The sequence below is a fragment of the Amaranthus tricolor genome, chromosome 13 (genome assembly GCF_026212465.1).
Source record: "Amaranthus tricolor cultivar Red isolate AtriRed21 chromosome 13, ASM2621246v1, whole genome shotgun sequence".
In the NCBI taxonomy this organism is placed as follows: Eukaryota; Viridiplantae; Streptophyta; class Magnoliopsida; order Caryophyllales; family Amaranthaceae; genus Amaranthus; species Amaranthus tricolor.
Genome location: NC_080059.1, coordinates 3,395,366 through 3,413,323, shown reverse-complemented (window position 1 = coordinate 3,413,323; position 17,958 = coordinate 3,395,366). Strand labels below are relative to the sequence as shown.

Genomic DNA, 17,958 nt, shown 5'->3' with positions numbered 1-17,958 from the left:
ACCCACCAGCGGAAACATTTTCTCCAGCAACTGCTTGAATTCTACTCAATGTAGAGCTCAAATTCTTCCCAGAAACAGTCCTTAAATGTTGGGAAGTTCTAAGTCCTGGAAATTCGAAGGGAGAAAAGGAGAGTAATGAAGGTGAAGAAAGAGCAAAACGATGAGGAGAAGAAGGAAAAGAAGAAAGACGATGGTTAGAGATTGGAAAATTGCTCAAGTTGTACAATTACCCTATACTTTTGTGTATGATGTTGTAATCATGACTCATACTCATGTTTTCACTACTAGAGTGATAGAGTGATATTCTGAGACTGACACCATAGTTGTTGGACTGATTCTTAGGTGCTGAAATGTATGGAATGATGTCAAACTATCTACATTATGCCACAAGAACGGCTTAAGAATTTGCACTACCGGTTTAGTGGCTAGAAGCTTAATAAGTTATTGAAAGAATTCAATGAGATGGATATAAAAAGTTTGGGGTTGATTTTAATCATTAATTTCGTGGTTTGAGTTTGACTTTTCAATCCTAGATTCAACTTAACGGAGTACGTTACAAATTATATTTATTTCATGAAATTGTCTCAAATGTAAACTTAATAATATTGTCGGATGTGAAATTATAATTTTGTTAATTGATTGGGCATATGATAAGAGTAATTGTCCAAAATTGATTTACTAGTGTGTTTAGCAACAATAGTTGTAAAATGAGGTAAATAATGAAAATTTGTGATATTAACAGTTCACTTTTATTTGGAAAAAATTAATATGATGAAGTTTTTAAGATTTTAATTTAATTTTTTTGTTTTGTTTATATTATTGGTATTTATTTTATTTTTTTGTAGTGATTTACAAATCACGATAATTAATTAGGAATTTTTAGTCGTAAAATTAGTCATTTTCTTATGACTAATCATTAGGCAAATGGTTTGTTGTGTTTAAACAAATCTAATTGTACGGTCATAGTTTTTAGAACAAGTTAATAGTCATTGGAGTAACTATCAGAGATGAAAAGCTAAGTTACAAGACTTAACATGCTACTAGTGATGTGAATAAAAATAAAAGATGACATAACATGCAATCATGTACTATATGAAGAGAAAACCATTTAAAAGAAACAAAATTAAGAGAAGAAATGTTTAGATAAAATAAAGAAAAGAATAAAGTTGTAAACAAAATTAATATTGTGAAATGTAAAAAGTTTAATAAAATAAATGAGACGAATTAAAAAGATGTAAAAAATGATAATAAGGTGTATATATATATATATATATATATATATATATATATATATATATATATATATATATATATATATATATATATATATATATATATATATATATATAATTTATGGTATATTTTCTTTGTTCCTTTAAGAGTACTATAAAATTACAAACGTCTTTGTAGGTGTTGTAATTTTAAATGATTATATAATTGGTCAAAAACCAACTATGTTTTTTTAGTAAAAAACCACTTATGTTTTAGATGTAAGAGTATTTTTGTTTAATTTCTTCAAGCAACTTCTCACCCCACAGGCCACAATTATTTGAAATATCTAGAAAAATCAAGAAGATTCGAAAAAATCTAAAGAAATCCATTATAATACGTAATCGAAGTTAGCCCCATCTTATATCTCAAATTAAAGCCAAAGAAAAAAGTGAATAATACATCCAAATTAAAAGGCAAAAAGAAAAAACAACAAGATCAACAAAAATAAATATCAACATAATCCTTACGTGGAGGAATACTAGTGGCCAAATCATGATAAGAAATATGTGCACCACATTCATTCCTTAAACTAAATAAATATCAAACATGACATCTTACAACTGCATTTATTGTTACTCTACAAAACCCATCTCAAAATCATCTAAACAAACTCAATCATCAAAACCAAAGAAAAATGGCTAGCATGAGTCTTTCAATGACCCCAAAAATATTGGTAGCAAACAACCCAACTACCAATATGGAAACCCCAATGTTGGGTAACATGGTCATGTTCATGAGGAGAGGTAGGTGTAGCCGGTTGGTGGCGGTTCGCGCTGCACCGGATAAGCTATCGGATAACGTGGAGAAGAGTATCAAGGAGGCTCAAGAGGCATGCTCGGATGACCCGGTTAGCAGCGAGTGTGCCGCAGCTTGGGATGTGGTTGAGGAAGTTAGTGCCGCAGCTAGCCATGCTAGGGACAAAGCCAAGGCAACCAATCCTCTTGAGGAATTCTGCAAGGATAATCCTGAGGATGAAGAATGCAGAACTTATGATAATTGAAGTTTTGTACTGGTGTTATAATTTGTTTAGTTGTTTTGATGATTATAGGAAGTTTGTTGGCTTCAGAAACTATTATGGAACTTTATTTTATGTTATATATGACCTTTTGAAGATAAAAAAAAATCAATCATAAATTTATAATAAGTATTGGTTATGTAGATGCTTTTTTGTAACAAATCAATGCTATTTTCTTTTTCTTTCTTTGTTCTTGAATCTAAAACATATAAATTGCTAGAGCATCATAGCACTGAAAACCTAGATTTCATCAATCTATGAATGATCAGCAGATAAGATCATCCAACCACAGCAAAAAACTGAAACTACTGGGTAAGATTAAGCTCGGATAGTCCACGTCTTGTCGGTGCAACTCAAACTCTCAAGATAAGCTTTTGGTATGAGCACAAAGTTCAAATATGCCATATTATCACAAACCTCTGCTGCTTAAGATAATTATTTGGAGCACTCCTATGTGTGAACACAAAGACAAGCAAAAGCATGCCATTTCGGCTAGAAAATTGTGCGTAAAACTAGACGTATTGGCTCTATGCCAGCAAATCCCAGTGTTTCTTGATGTTCATCACAAATGTAAAATGTCGCATTGTTGTATCATTACAATTGGTAAGCCACCAAAACAAATCAAGGCACTTGCTATTAACCCACCAGCCCAAAAATAAAGCTCTTACAGGTAAGTTGGTGCACACTACATTCAAGACAATGCTTGTAACACATTTTACGCGCCATGTTTAACCGCCTCGAGCTTCTCTTCTTGTAGCATCATGCAGCAACTCAACATCAACTCCATCTGGTGGTAATTGGACATATCTCACAACTGATCCTCTTATGAAGCAGTTCCTCACAGATAACTGAAATAGTAAATAACTAGAATTGTGAATCGTCTGTTGCCAGATGGCGTAAAAATTGATAGAAGACTATATCAGGTAGCCAGCTGAAAAATTTGTAGAACAAAAAACTTCCTCGTGAGTTTCAATAACCTAATTTATGTTCAAGGTAATAGTTATAGAACTACTATGTATCTATGTTAGATAAACTTATTAGTTTTGTACTTGACTAATGCAAGACGCACTAACAAATAAGTATTTCCAGAATCACTGATAGTCCAAGCTCTAAAAAAGAAACAAAAAGAAAAAAGGAAGAAAATTCAAGAGCAAAAGTAAATCCAGCATTTCATATGAAACAGCAATTGTCAAAACAATTAGCTACTAGTAGGTCAGAACCTAGTCCATTGGAGCCAAGATGCATGAAATTGCAGAAGCATCAAAATAGACACTTGAATAATTTGCACACAAAATTAACTTGTAAAAACACAGCAAGGCCCATGCTCTCTCACTCATCAGGCTTACCCTAAAGGCCTAAATGGATACAGCTCCAATGCTTCAACAGATAATGATTATTGGTTGCTTCTTATCTTATCTTATTAGAGAAAAAGTGTAAAAGCACATATACTAGAAGAAAAGAAATGGAACAAAAGGAAAGGATTCAAATTCTAGGATAAGCCTATGGTAAACAGGTAATCAGCCCTCCCAGACTCCCAGGGAAACGTAACCCTCTTCATTGGTACATCTTTTAGAAAAACATTACAAGCTCTCGAGAAACATTGCCCAATTATCCACCCAGAGGGAATGAGTCATGAGGGGGAATTACCATAAATCAAGCACGTCTATTCTAGAAGGACCAAGAAGGGAAAGAAGGGAATCCAAGTTAGATTTTCATTTCAGTATTGCTATTTTCCTTTCTGTTTTTGTCAGAAGGTTGTTATGGGGAAATGATTAGCTGGATAGTTTGTTATGAGGAACTATTCTAGAAGGCCTATAGGCTATATATAGAGCTATAGAATAATGATGATGTATGCTGGTAGTAAAATCAATAGTGCTGTATGCATTGGAGTTACTGAGCCACTCAAAGAGCTCAGGGGTATTCTGCCCTAGCTATTGAATACAAGCATTCCATTTGCTCTCTTCTCTTCCGTCTGTAATTCTTTATTCTTCCCTTCTTCTATTCTACTCTCTATCTACTCTAATTCTCTCCGTATTGCTGTGCAAACATAACAGTGGTATCAAAGCATTCGATAAATGGCTCCATCTCAAACTAATCGACTTGATGCCTAGGAGGAAAATGTTAGAGCCCTCCAGGAATCAATTTTGGAACTCAAAAATTCCATGGAATTGCGTTTACAGGATATGGCAGCCAATTATGATAGCTCACAGGCTCAAATAGTCTCTGGCAAGGCAAAACTAATGAGGTACTTACCAGGAATCAAGAGGAAATTAGGGTTTCTCTGGCGGTCTTGACGGCAGAAATTAAGGCGATGAGAACATCTACCGGGTCCACGGGGCAAGATCAATTGGAAGGGAATCGTAGTCCGGATAGACGCCCTAATGATGGGTTGTTTCTCGAAGGCGGTGGGTTCGGATTCCGCAACCAAAATGGAACGGATGTAGGTTAGAAGACCGGAGAAACTGGGGAGGTGACTGAAGGCCCAAATTGGAAATTCAGGCGACTCGAGTTTCCAGTGTTCACTGGGGTGGATCCTGATGCTTCGATTGTGAAAACGGAAAGATGCTTTGAGTTTTATCAGTTGACTGAATCGGAGAAGGTAGGAGCTGCCGTCGTTGGGTTGGAAGGGAAAGCATTGTTGTGGTTTCAGTGGGAAAACAAGAGGAATCCTATCACTCGTTGGAAGAAATTGAAGGAGAAGTTGTTGCGCCAATTTAAGGAGCTGAAGGAAGGTTCGTTAATCGAACAATAGATGTCGATCAGACAAGTTAGTGATGTGGAATACTATATCACTTCATACAGTATGTTTCACCATTAGAGAACGTGTCGGAAGATTTTTTGTTGGCGAATTTTATGAAAGGACTGAGGAAAAGGATACGTACTGAGTTAAGGCTTCTTAAGCCTGATTCAGTTGATGAAGCCTTTGAGTGGGCCATATGGACAGAGGAGAAATGGAGACGGCTAGAAGAGACTTTAATGAGCCTAAATACAAACCTAACCCACAAAACAACCCTCACCCCACCCGTACATTTACTATGACACATGGCCACCAAAATTACCCACATGTCCCCAAAAATAACCTTCCCTACCCAAATCAGAAAAACCAACCCACTACTTCCCATATCTCACCTTCTTCTTTCCCAAAATATGACCACCAAAAAACCAGGCGACTCTTTAATTGTGGATTCCAAGACCGAAAGGAAAGGGTCTTTGTTTTCGATGTGACGAAAAATGGCGGATAGGGCATGTTTGTAAGAGGCGCGAACTCAATGTCTTGATAGTAGGCGAGAATGATGAAGAGGAGGAGGCTTCGGAGGTTGAATCGGACGTGGAAGTGGAGAAAATCGAATATCCGGTTAGTATTTCGTTGAGTTCTGTGGTTGGAAGTGAAAACCCTAAAACGATGAAGTTGACGGGCAAGATTAACGGGAAGAAGGTGATTGTGATGATTGATCCCGGGGCCACCCATAACTTCATCTCTCCAGGCACCGTACAACTTTTGAGTCTGCCAGTGACTTCCACAGAGACGTTCGAGGTGACCTTGGGGAATGGGGAGGCTACCAAAGGATGTGGCGTTTATAAAGAGGTTGACTTGGACTTAGGTCCGATTTGTATTACTAAAAATTTTCTTTCTCTAGATCTTGGCCACTCGGAAATTATTTTGGGTATTGACTGGTTAGCGAAATAGGGTACAATCACTACTAATTGGCGTTCACCAATGATGCAGTTTCAATGGCAAGGGGGCAAGGTGATGCTTAGAGGCGATCCGACCTTCGAGGGGAGTCGAATCACCTTAAAGGCAATGATGAAGGAAATTCGTAGGGAAGGAGGGGGAGTACTGCTTGGGGTCCGTAGGCCGAAAATAGTAGTTGATGAGCAGAAGAATGTGGTAGAACCAGATCTGGCAGTAAAGGTGGTCCTTACACAATACTCTGGTGTTTTTGAAATGCCCAATAGTCTACCTCCACTGCGAAACAAACAACGTCAGATTGTTCTTAAGGAAAATTCTGAACCAGTGAGCGTAAGGCCATATCGTTATCCTCAAATACAAAAGGAGGAAATCGAAAAGTTGGTTGATGAGATGCTACAAGCAGGAATAATCCAGCCATCCCAGAGTCCCTTCTCCAATCCCGTTTTGTTGGTCAAAAAGGACGGATTATGGCGTTTTTGTGTTGATTATCGTGCCCTTAACAAAGCTACGGTGGCCAATAAGTATCCTATTCCGTGATAGATGAGTTGCTTGATGAATTAAAAGGAGCTCGATTCTTTTCCAAGTTGGATTTGAAATCCGGCTACCACCAAATTCGTGTTCAAGAGGCCGATGTCCACAAAACAGCATTCATACGCACGAAGGGCATTATGAATTCCTTGTTATGCCGTTTGCTTTAACAAATGCTCCGGCCACGTTTCAGTCCGTCATGAATGAGGTTTTTTAAATCGTTTTTGAGATGATTTGTGCTTGTATTTTTTGACGATATCCTGGTGTATAGCTCTTCATTAGAGGGTCACATACAACATTTGGAGGCAGTTTTACATTTGTTGCAAACTCATCAGCTCTATGCCAACTTAAAATGTGAGTTTGATCGTTCGTAGATGGCATATTTAGGGCACATTGTTTCCCAGAGAGGTGTGGCGGTGGATCCAGACAAGGTGAAGGTTATGCAGGATTGGCCATCACCTCGTAATCTGAAGGAGCTTAGGGGTTTTTCTGGGGTTGACTGGATATTATCCAAGTTTGTTCGGGGGTATACTTCCATCGCTATGCCACTTACAAAACAATTGAAGAAAGAGGGGTTTATGTGGGATGTAGCAGTTGAATCTGCTTTCACTGCTCTCAAATCCGCCATGTTGACGGTTCCTGTGTTACAAATGCCCAATTTCGCTCTTCTCTTTGAGATCGAAACCGATGCATCAGGAAAAGGAGTAAGAGTTGTCTTATCCCAACAACACCCTCTAGCATTCTTTAGTAAACCTTTGGGAGTTAGAGGGCAGACCAAGTCGATTCATGAAAAAGAATTAATGGCGATTGTGATGGCCGTGCAAAAATAAAGACACTATTTGATTGGTGACGTTTCCTCGTTTGGACAGATCAACGCAGCTTGAAGTTCATTTTGGAGCAACGTGAGGTGGGCTTGGAGTATCAGAAATGGGCTAGTAAGCAGATGGGGTATGACTTTGAGATAAGATTTCGGACTGGCAAAACTAATAACGTCGATGATTCCTTATCACGTCATCCAGATTTTGCTAGCATCTTAGTGAGTGCTCTGCAGCAGGGGAGTAATTGGACACAGTTATATGAGGAAATTCGTACTGATCCTACCTTGTGCCAGTTACAACAGTATTTTAAAGGCTGGTGGAACGTTGTCCCATTACACACTTGCTAATGATCTTATCCTCTACAAAGGACGTACGGTACTTCCTCGTCTTTCGTCTCATATTTCCAAGCTCTTACATATGTATCATGATTCTCCATTGGGTGGTCATAATGGTGAGTATAAAACGTATTTGCGTTTGGCCGAGGAGTAGTTTTGGGAGGGTACGAGGAAGCAGGTGTCACAATATGTTCGTGAATGTCTCACATGTCAACGTCAAAAGGCCTCTCATCAACAACCTTCGGACATGCTACAACCCCTTCCCATTCCCAATCATGTGTGGAATAAGGTCACTATGGACTTTGTTGAGGTTTTGCCCAAGTCTAATGGCTTTGACACTGTGTTGGTCGTGGTTGATCAATTGACGAAATATGCCCATTTCATAGCTTTACGTCACCCCTTCACGGCTCAGTCTGTTGCAGCAGTATTTGTTAAGGAAATCGTTCGTTTACATGGCTTTCCTTCTTCCATAGTCTCTGATCGGGACAAAATCTTCCTTAGCACTTTTTGGTCCCAATTGTTTCGTATGCATAACACCTCCCTTTTACATAGCACCGCCTATCACCCCCAGACGGATGGTCAAACAGAAATTGCCAATCAAACCTTAAAGACATATCTCAGTTGCTTCATCAATGGGCAGCCGAAACAATGGGTAAAATGGCTTCCTTGGGCTGAATATTACTATAACACCTCTCTACACATGTCCATTAATATGCCTCCTTTTATGGCTTTGTATGGTCGTTTACCACCTACGATTCCACGTTTTGGAAATAATATTACTCCGGTTGATTATTTGGAGTATATCCTTAAGGAGAAGGATGCCATTCTGGATGAATTACGCTTTCAATTTCATTCTGGATGAATTACGCTTTCAATTTCTAAAATCACAGCAACGCATGAAGAAATGGGCGGATATGAAACGTAAGGAGGTATCCTTTGAGGTTGGTGATTGGGTTTTCTTAAAATTACAGCCTTATCGACAGATGCCTATGGCAAGGCGACCCGTGGATAAACTAGCAGCACGTTTTTATGGTCCTTATTTGGTAGAAGCTAAGGTGGGGAACATGGCTTACCGTTTGCAACTCCCTTCCACTAGCAAAATTCACCTAGTGTTTCATGTGTCTCAATTAAAACGAGCTCATGGCAGTACTTCTATCCCTATGGATATTCCACATCAGCTAACCGATACACTTGAGCTTGACACTGAACCGGCCGAGTTACTGGGTGTTCGCAATAACCCGTCCACTCAGGATATCCTCACTGAAGTCTTGATTCGTCGCTCTGGGTTACATGCTTCTGAGGCTACTTGGGAACAATTTCACAACATTGCTCTTCACTTTTCGCAATTCCACCTTGAGGACAAGGTGTGTCTCATTGGGGCAGGTATTGTCATGAAGGGGGAATTACCACAAATCAAGCACGTCTATTCTAGAAGGGCCAAGAAGGGCAAAGAAGGGAAAGAAGGGAATCCAAGTTAGATTTTCATTTCAGTATTGTTATTTTCCTTTCTATTTTGTCAAAAGGTTGTTATGGGGAAATGATGAGCTGGATAGTTTGTTATGAGGAAATATTCTAGAAGGCCTATAGGCTATATATAGAGCTATAGAATAATGATGATGTATGCTGGTAGTCTAATCAATAGTGCTGTATGCATTGGAGTTACTGAGCCACTCAAAGAGCTCAGGGGTATTCTGCCCTAGCTACTGAATACAAGCATTCCATTTGCTCTCTTCTTTAGTCTGTAATTCTTTATTCTTCCCTTCTTCTATTCTACTCTCTGTCTACTCTAATTCTCTCTTTATTGCTGTGCAAACATAACAGAATGTCAGCATCACAAAAGGGTTACGTCCCTCCAATGAGTTAAAGTCTTAATATAAATCATTGAAAACGCATGGTTCAATTCCATCAGCAAGAAATGGGTCACTTTTCCCCAAAACATAATAGGTAGTCAATACTATTAAATATGATCATAAGTCATACATTTTTAGTTTTTGAATATCTCAAGATCAATCACGTTTACCCATGTGCTAACACAAAACAAGTACGGCAAGGGAGATTAACAAGTTCAATCATCATATAATTATTACGAGTTAAGATAGTAAAAGTACGTAGGTCTGTTGTCCTATATTTAGAGAAAAGTGCAGATTTGTAAGTATATAAAACATATAAGAGGGTGCTCGAGATAGTTTAAAAGGTAAAGAAAGAGGAAGAGGAATAGGTAATCTATATTGCCTAGACAAATGGAATTTAGAATAGAATAGAGCAAATAAAAAAATAGAAATTCATTAATCATCAGGCATGCAAAGTTAAACCCTAAAACTTGAGAAGAATAATAGTGTCCTTAGAAGGATGAGCAATCAAGTGTGAACTCTAAACCTACATACAACAGTCTATCAAAACCATCAAGCACAACAAGCAGACAAACAATCTACAAAATTCAATTTTTATCCAAAAGAAATCAGTATGCAGACATAGGCTTACATCAAAACAAAACAAAACGAATTTAAGTGGGTTATCCACATAACTCAATCTCCCATAAAACAACACCCATCTAGGTAAAAGAACCTTGACATAGTGCACGCGAGCTTCATGCGACTAAGATATCTCCCATCCAAACAAAATTGATTTAATTGTGTTCCTAAAGCAACATCAAAGACAAAATCTGCTGCAATAGACGCATAAATTTTGTCCAAACACCCCAAAACATCAAATGAGTAGCCTCCACAAACAATGTATGACAGAAAAAAAGTTCCCTGGAAGTTGTAGCATGCAGCATTTATACCCTTATGATACAAACATGAAACACCAAAGCACACATGAAAACAAAACCACTAATTCATCCCTGATCAAAACCCATTTCCCACACAAATAGTTTATAGTTAGTAGTTACATGCTTACAGCAATAAGAAGAGCATAAGCAATAAGCAAAATGTTCAAAGTCATCCTATTAGTCATTGGCAAATGAGGTATCAACTCTCAACACATTCCATCAATCAACAAATTAAAAGATGAGGAAACTGGAAAGCAAATTCAAAAACAGCAACGTGAGAAATACCATGTGAGGATATCTGTCTTGATCAACAACCCGAGTGTTCTCCAGCTTAATATTTAGGTATTGATCAACTGAACGAAGGGTCCCTCTTATAGCAAGATCGTTCTTTAGTTCCACAACCACTTCACGCCCCACGATTTCCTTGAAATATGAAAAGAATAGCTACCAAGACAAAAAAAAATAAAGCAAAACTTGATTGAAACTGTATACAAATTACAAAATTATATGCTAGGACCAGTAATATGCCCTTAGGAAAAGAGTTACCATTTTCTAAAGCTTCCTTGGAGCACTAGTTATATGATATATCTGTAGTAAATTATAAACAAGGTCAAACATTCAGAAACAACAAGTGTTGAATCTAAATTATTAAGCAAGGGGCAAGTTGTACGTCATCGGTAAAATTAATGTGCACAAAAAACCTTTTCTATTGAATTGTAACACATCAAACTCAAAGAAACAATTTCCCATATTATTCCTAGACAAAAAAGGTTAAAATAATAAAGATATTCAAAAACAACAAAAAATATTGATAAGCCTGAAATATTCAACTTAGAAAAAAAACTAAAAACCACGATCAATGCACAAAAAACAATAAGCTTTGTTTTCCTTTATTGTCTAGTGGGAATCATTTACAAAAAAACCCAAAACCGCCACTAAGTAAAGGTACTACTCACGACATAAAGTAAGAGAGGGTTAAACAAACTAACTTAAAATCCCTTATGGCTCTATGATATGCCAAAGCTAGCTCTTCGCACAAACAATCGAATCTTGCTTCCCCCAATCCTATAAACACCTAACTAGCCCGCTAATTCTTCTAAATAGTCTCACAGCCTCACTTGGCGCTCTCCTCAAGTTCCGCACCACCACCATTAGCCCACCTTCATCGGCACAGAAGCACCCAACCTCCACCACTACACCTAACACTTGTTAGTTAAGATTTTGATATTATAGCCTTGATAGTTTCCGTAATCGAAGATGGCCACTAAACATTGAACAATTTTTGCTCAACTCGGCTACTACTACAACATATAAACAACATTATTGAACTGAATGGCAACCTCAAAACAAATGCAACCCTTCACATGCTGAGTAAACCTTGAGTAATCAATAATAAAATTAAATGGTTGAAATTACTTGATGGAGAAAATTCGAGGATATTTTGGCTTTTTTTTTTTTGTTTATTAGAATAGGTACCAAAATCTTAGCATAAATAACATTAGAAGAGTAATAGATATGAATTATGAATTTATGATCTTAACTCAACCAAGCAAGTGAGCTCCCACACTCTTTATCAACTTTCTAAGACTCGGACAAGAAATTTCATACTAAAACAACAAATAAAATATAGGCAAATCAATATGTTACGGTTACCTATATGAACTAAATTAGGGATTGCTAAATTAGAGATTGCTTCACTGCATCAACAACTGAGATTAAAAACCCACAATGTTGATATGTGACTCAAACATGGATAAAGGTGAATGGGTTCCAAGAGCCAAAGCCGAGTCGACTTCGCTTAGGGTTTGATAACAAACAAGTCGGTTGCACTCGTTGCAAATCATGGCTTTTTCCAGAAGATGAAGACGAGCCGGCGGAGAGGTGGTTGGATGCAACGCCAAGTCGGCCTTTGTTGCTGGCATCTGGGATTAGAGGCAGAAGTTAACACCGAGTCGGCGGCCATGGTTGGTGAGCCAAAACTAACTCGACTTTGTTAGCGTGCAGGGAGCTTTTCTCGTGGGTTTGTTGGTCGTTTTCTATTTTTTTGCCCTAATTTCCTTGTTTTATGTGGTGTACTATATAAAAGCCACATTACTAAGAATCAAGGTTGGAAAGTGTGAAAAACTAAATAGAGAGAAAAGCAAAAGTGAGCCATTATTAGGGATTCTAATATTCATGGTTTTCTATTTCTTTTTGCCCTAATTTCCTTGTTTTGTGTGGTGTACTATATGCCATTATTAGGATTTCTAATATTCATGGTTTTCTATTTCTTTTTGCCCTAATTTCCTTGTTTTATGTGGTGTACTATATAAAAGACACATTACTTAGAATAAGGGTTGCAAAGTGTGAAAAAAGCAAAAGTGAGCCACTATTAGGTTTTATAAGGGTTACAGAGTGAAAAACTAAATAGAGTGAAAAGCAAAAGTGAGCCATTATTAGGGTTTCTAAAATTTATCTTGTAATCTTCCAGATTGCAGTGAAAGTTTGATTTTAGGTGCCACGTAGACGTAGCTATCTCATTGATAGTGGACAACGTATATTTCTCAGTGTGATTTTCTTTATTGTCTGCATTGCATTGAATCTTTATTGTTTTCGATCAACACACAATTTAATCCCAATTTACGGAAAAATTTTCGAAACTAACTTGGCTATACCATAACAATAATCATATGATGGGAATGATCAAACAAATGCGGAAATCGACCAAATTAACAGATTGTAAATGAATTCGAAACATCAGAATAAATTGTAAACCTAATTAGCAACAAAATTAACAAATGAAAGATACTAACATTGAGGAGAGCAGAGTGCGCCGCGAATACGAGATTGGGATTACACAGAAGATATGAGGATGTACTGCAATTTGAGTGAAATTTGCTCAATCTAGAAAAAGCACAAGGGTTTATATTTATTTAACCTAAAACTTCAAAAATCCGCCCTCTTACCGCCAGGTCGAAAATAAAGAGCCTTTTCGTTTTCTGGAAATAATTTAATTCTTATTCATAATTTACATTTTCCGAATAAATACTGGAGTGGAGATTACTAGTCTAGAAGTAGCTGATTGTCCGTCTGATTGTTGGTCTTGCTATGGTAATGAAAATGATTTGGGTAAATTTTGTATGTCATACATCATAGGTGATTACTTATGAAGACTGTAGCCTGATCTTACAGATTAATATAAGTCTTTCTAGTGTATTTTGGCCTTGCTGATGTGCACCTAGGAAAAACTTCCAGAAAGTCACTCATCCTAAGATTGCTTCTCACCAAACATGTTTAACTGTGGTGTTCTTAGCTAAGGGGCTCCCAATAGACTTAATCCACGTTAAATAATGTGAACAAATTTTATTGTTCTTTCATTTAATTTTTAAATTACTTGATTATATATTTTGAACGACAATACACGTTATTTAAATTTTGAGTAAGTTTATACAAGATTTTTACAATAATTTGTGTGTAAATTTCTATGAAATGGAGTAGTTCCATTATCATGAAACTATGATCATACATGAGTTTTTTTTATTCATTATTTTTCATTATGACCTAATATAATTTCTGCAAATAGTAATGCATTGAGATTGTTTTTGCAAAAAAAAATTAATTAATTAAAGTTAAACAAACATAACCATTAAATTTGTTAAGAGATTTTCATGCTAAACTTATACATTTACACTAATTTTTCATTACGATTCTCATCTTACCATAGGTGATGAAAATTAAACATGTCTTACAAATGTGAAAAATAAAACATTCAGTTACTGACAAATCTACTTAAGCAATACGTGTCACATCGGCCTCATGTGGAAAAAAGTCAAATTTTTTGGACTAAACTATACATTTAATCATTATAAGCTTAGTTTAATACCATCATTTTTTATTTTTCTATTTCACAAAATAAAATCATAAAACCTACTTCTAACATAAACCTTGCAAAAAATTGTCTATTTCCTCCTAGTTTAACAATGATGTTAGCGACACCATCATCATATCCGATTTTAACGTATTATTAATTAATAATTTTTTTATTGTCCGATAATTATAAAACTCTAGTTACTTTTTGTTGTTCTAAATCATATTTTTAATTTACTCTTGAGAGTGACATATAAACAACACTATAAATATACAATGTTAATTGAATTGAGTGTCTCCAACTCAAATTAGTCGACTGAGTTGAACACAACTAAATACAAGCAAGAAGAAACTAAACAAGTTAGTAATTAGAAAAGTAATTTTCTACAAAACAAAATAGCAAGGTGTTCAACTCACTTGAAAGATCAAAATGAGTAACAAAACATAGATAATAGGATAAGGAAAACTGAAAGGCATTATGAAGCAAACTTAATTATCATGTCTAATCGCAAACAACTAGATTTAAAGTATAAATCAAAATTAGATACAAAATGCCAAACGCCAAACAACTTTCTATATGTTTCTTTTACTTTTAAATATCTCACTACTTTAACTCAAATTACAAGGCTATTCGGGCTATTCGAGCTGTAGCAATTTACAAGATGAATAAGTATTTTCTTCCTTCCCTTGATTATTTAATATACTACATACTCTTACTATATAGCATCATAAGGAATATTCTTTCCTACCCCATTGATTTGCTTTAAAGGCCAATCCACAAAGTCTTATACATTAAGAAAGCTACTCCATCTGGTAATCTTACTTTACAAATCTCTTCCTTTTTCCTTTTAACACACCATGGGAGTAGTCACCAGTCACCACACCAGTCCACCAATCAAATACAAAGCTAAAGAAGAATTTACTTTTACAAAAAAAAAAAAAAAAAAAAAAAAACCCTTTACTAAGAAACTTGTGGAACTCTATTGTATATAGGAATCATAATTTAGGGCAAGCATCAACCATAGTAATGTCATGCAAGCTTCTCATATGCAATCAGCTTCACAATATCACTGCCTAATATTGCAAATATAGATTTTTGAGATAATAACAGCTAACAGGTAACCTTGTATCATCAAATACAAGCCAAAATCATTCGAGTGATTCAAAATGAAAGTGCAAACATGACAATGGATAGCAAAATTGAAATGAACAGATTTGTATGTTACTAAAACTAAAATAAGTTGACAAGAACATGTTTGAGTCAATTAGTCAATGAAAAGGCTGTTGTTACTTTGATGGTTGCATCAGATATTTATCGATCAATTCAAAGTAATATTGATCATGATTAATTTTTAATTGATTATTATACACATTTGATGTTCAATCCTTATGATTCAAAAAGACAATTCTGTTTGCAATGCGAATATAAATCTTGCAATTATACCAAATAGGGTACCAAATTTAACAAAACCAAACAAAAATTCATATTACAAAATCAAAATAATAATTATTCCAATGCAAAATACAATCAATCATAATGCCAACAATAATACAAATTTGACAGTAATTAGGATCTAGGCATGGCATTAGGTATATGAAAAAACCAAACAAACCAAAAGCACAAATGATATGATAGTACTTCAATGATACAACAATCAATACACATACAGGCTACAACAGCAACAATCTTCATCACCGTTGATTTCTCAATCGAAATTGAATGACGGACATAATTTTTCTCATCTTTAAGGTCATTGTTAACCACCATTACGCATTAGAATAGCCACAAATGATGTTCAGCATTGAAACACATTGGGAATCGCGTGCAAGGCGCAAGGAAGCTGCCATGGCTCAAGCAAAGTACCAGGAATTTCAGGAATATCCATAGCAAGTCCACTGGTATCCTGCATAAACTGAAGCACTGAGTTTAAAGACCTCAATCTATCAGTCAACTCCATAATTTGAGCTTTCAATACATTGTTTTCGGATTGAAATCCAATATAAAGTTGAGAAACAGCATCAATCTTCTTCGAGATCTCCACATTCTGAGATTTCAGTTCACTAGCTTCTTTAATCAGTTCATCCAAGTGCTGTTGCTTTTTCATCCTCGATCGACGAGCCGATTCGCGATTCGATATCATCCGCTTCCGTTTCCTTTCATCCATGTTTGCATACCTCGGGTCGGAATCCGAATCGGAACTAACCTGTTGCGGTTGCTGCATGATAATTGATTCTAGAGCCGGAATTTCGTTGTTTTCTCGCTAAAATTAGGGTTTGGGGGAAATTTTGGGGATTAGGATTAGGATTTGATTGAATCTAAAACTGAAATTAACTAAATCTATGAAATCTGAGACGAATAGTTCATGAGAAAACGTAAAACCAGTAGAGGAAAACAACAGAAAAAGAGTGGAGAATTCGGATTCTCCGCATCTGGATTTGATAGCTCATATAGGCTCTATGAACATTGAAATGAATGTCAAAACATACAAGATGAAATGAAACCCTAGATCTTAAAAATCAAACAAGAAATTTGGGGAATCAAAGAGAAATTAAAGAGAGAAAACAGAAAAACAGAGGATAAAGATTTAAGACTTAACTGAAAAGAGAGGAAAATAAGAACACGATAATGCACTGGCCTTTGAAAGAATGAAGAAAAGAAGGTTTTGCCTATTGAAAATCAGGGGTTTTATAGAAAAAATAAGGGGCTGGGATGGCTGGTTGGTCATTGTTTCTTGGAAGTTGCTTATTATTCCATAATACTATAAGTGATATACATAACATGTCACATTCAATAACAAGTATCAAGTATTATGAAACGAAAGAAGTAAATTTTTTATTACTTCTGGAGTTTCGGTTGTCGCTTTGTTCCTTTTTACTTCATGTATTTGACTGAGTTTTGACTGTAATTCTTTATTTTTAAGGGCTTGATAAGGCGTGCGTATTTTTTAATAGCAATTATTCTTAATAATTTATAAATATAATATAATAAAATAAATTTTTATTTGGTTTGTTTTAATGTAAAGATTATTAATATTAATTTTTAATGATTTTTAATTATGCATAATTAGAGATAATAATGATAAATTTATTAAATTGACAAATGCGTTCAGTCAAATGAGACTAGTAAGAATTTAAGGTGAATATGAGTGAGTAATAAAATAAAATGATAAATTCAAGCTTTTGATTTGCACAAGAAAACACCAAAAATGAATGTATCTTTTGATTCAACCCCTCAAATCCAGTTTTTTTCAATCAAACAAAACCAAATAAGTAGTAGGTATTATTTGAAGATAAAATGATAAAATGTTAATATTTATAAGTAATATATTAGTAGTTGTTTAAAAAAACATTCTAGTTAGTTTCTAATAGTAGTAATTTAACAATTTATCTTTTTAGAAAATTTGATTTTTGTAGCATTATTATATTACATATAGAGGAAAAAAATATCTGTTGCTTGGTCAAATAAAATGAATGTTTGATTGGATTAGTGGAATAATTTTTTTATTAATGTAAAAAACTATTTGTTGGGAAAAGATACAGCACATTGGGTGGAGGTGGTAGGTGGATAAGAAATCCTACAACCCTTGCAACTTTTGGTTGGCATGTCGTCTAACGCCAGCTTATTTCTTAATACAATTTTTGTCTTATTTGAATTTGTATATTTTCTATTTTAATATGTTTTT

The 17,958-nt window shown here is 35.5% G+C and overlaps 3 protein-coding genes across 3 annotated transcripts; 1 reads left to right on the top strand and 2 right to left on the bottom strand.

The window, feature by feature from the left end:
* The first annotated feature begins 1,831 nt into the window (after positions 1-1,831).
* LOC130797613 (calvin cycle protein CP12-2, chloroplastic-like) lies at positions 1,832-2,473 on the top strand. The gene has a single exon (XM_057660270.1). It carries the CDS (start codon positions 1,907-1,909, stop codon positions 2,270-2,272), a length of 366 nt encoding a protein of 121 aa, XP_057516253.1. The 5' UTR covers positions 1,832-1,906; the 3' UTR covers positions 2,273-2,473.
* Positions 2,474-2,815: 342 nt separating this feature from the next.
* Positions 2,816-13,453, bottom strand: LOC130797614 (sm-like protein LSM2). The gene is made up of 4 exons (XM_057660271.1): positions 13,222-13,453; positions 10,976-11,017; positions 10,715-10,873; positions 2,816-3,135 (listed from the first exon to the last, which is right to left on the bottom strand). Exons 2-4 carry the CDS (start codon positions 10,976-10,978, stop codon positions 3,016-3,018), a joined length of 282 nt encoding a protein of 93 aa, XP_057516254.1. The 5' UTR covers positions 10,979-11,017; positions 13,222-13,453; the 3' UTR covers positions 2,816-3,015.
* Positions 13,454-15,735: 2,282 nt separating this feature from the next.
* Positions 15,736-16,940, bottom strand: LOC130798460 (bZIP transcription factor 53-like). Its single transcript, XM_057661452.1, has one exon. It carries the CDS (start codon positions 16,495-16,497, stop codon positions 16,072-16,074), a length of 426 nt encoding a protein of 141 aa, XP_057517435.1. The 5' UTR covers positions 16,498-16,940; the 3' UTR covers positions 15,736-16,071.
* Between the last annotated feature and the right edge of the window lie 1,018 nt (positions 16,941-17,958).

Excerpts from the sequence above, each read along its gene's own strand:
- LOC130797613 (XM_057660270.1), top strand. The coding sequence starts at position 1,907 with ATGGCTAGCATGAGTCTTTCAATGACCCCAAAAATATTGGTAGCAAAC.
- LOC130797614 (XM_057660271.1), bottom strand. Across the intron at positions 3,136-10,714 it reads AAGACAGATATCCTCACATG|TTATCTGTGAGGAACTGCTT; the intron begins GTATTTCTCACG and ends TTACTATTTCAG.
- LOC130798460 (XM_057661452.1), bottom strand. The coding sequence starts at position 16,497 with ATGCAGCAACCGCAACAGGTTAGTTCCGATTCGGATTCCGACCCGAGG.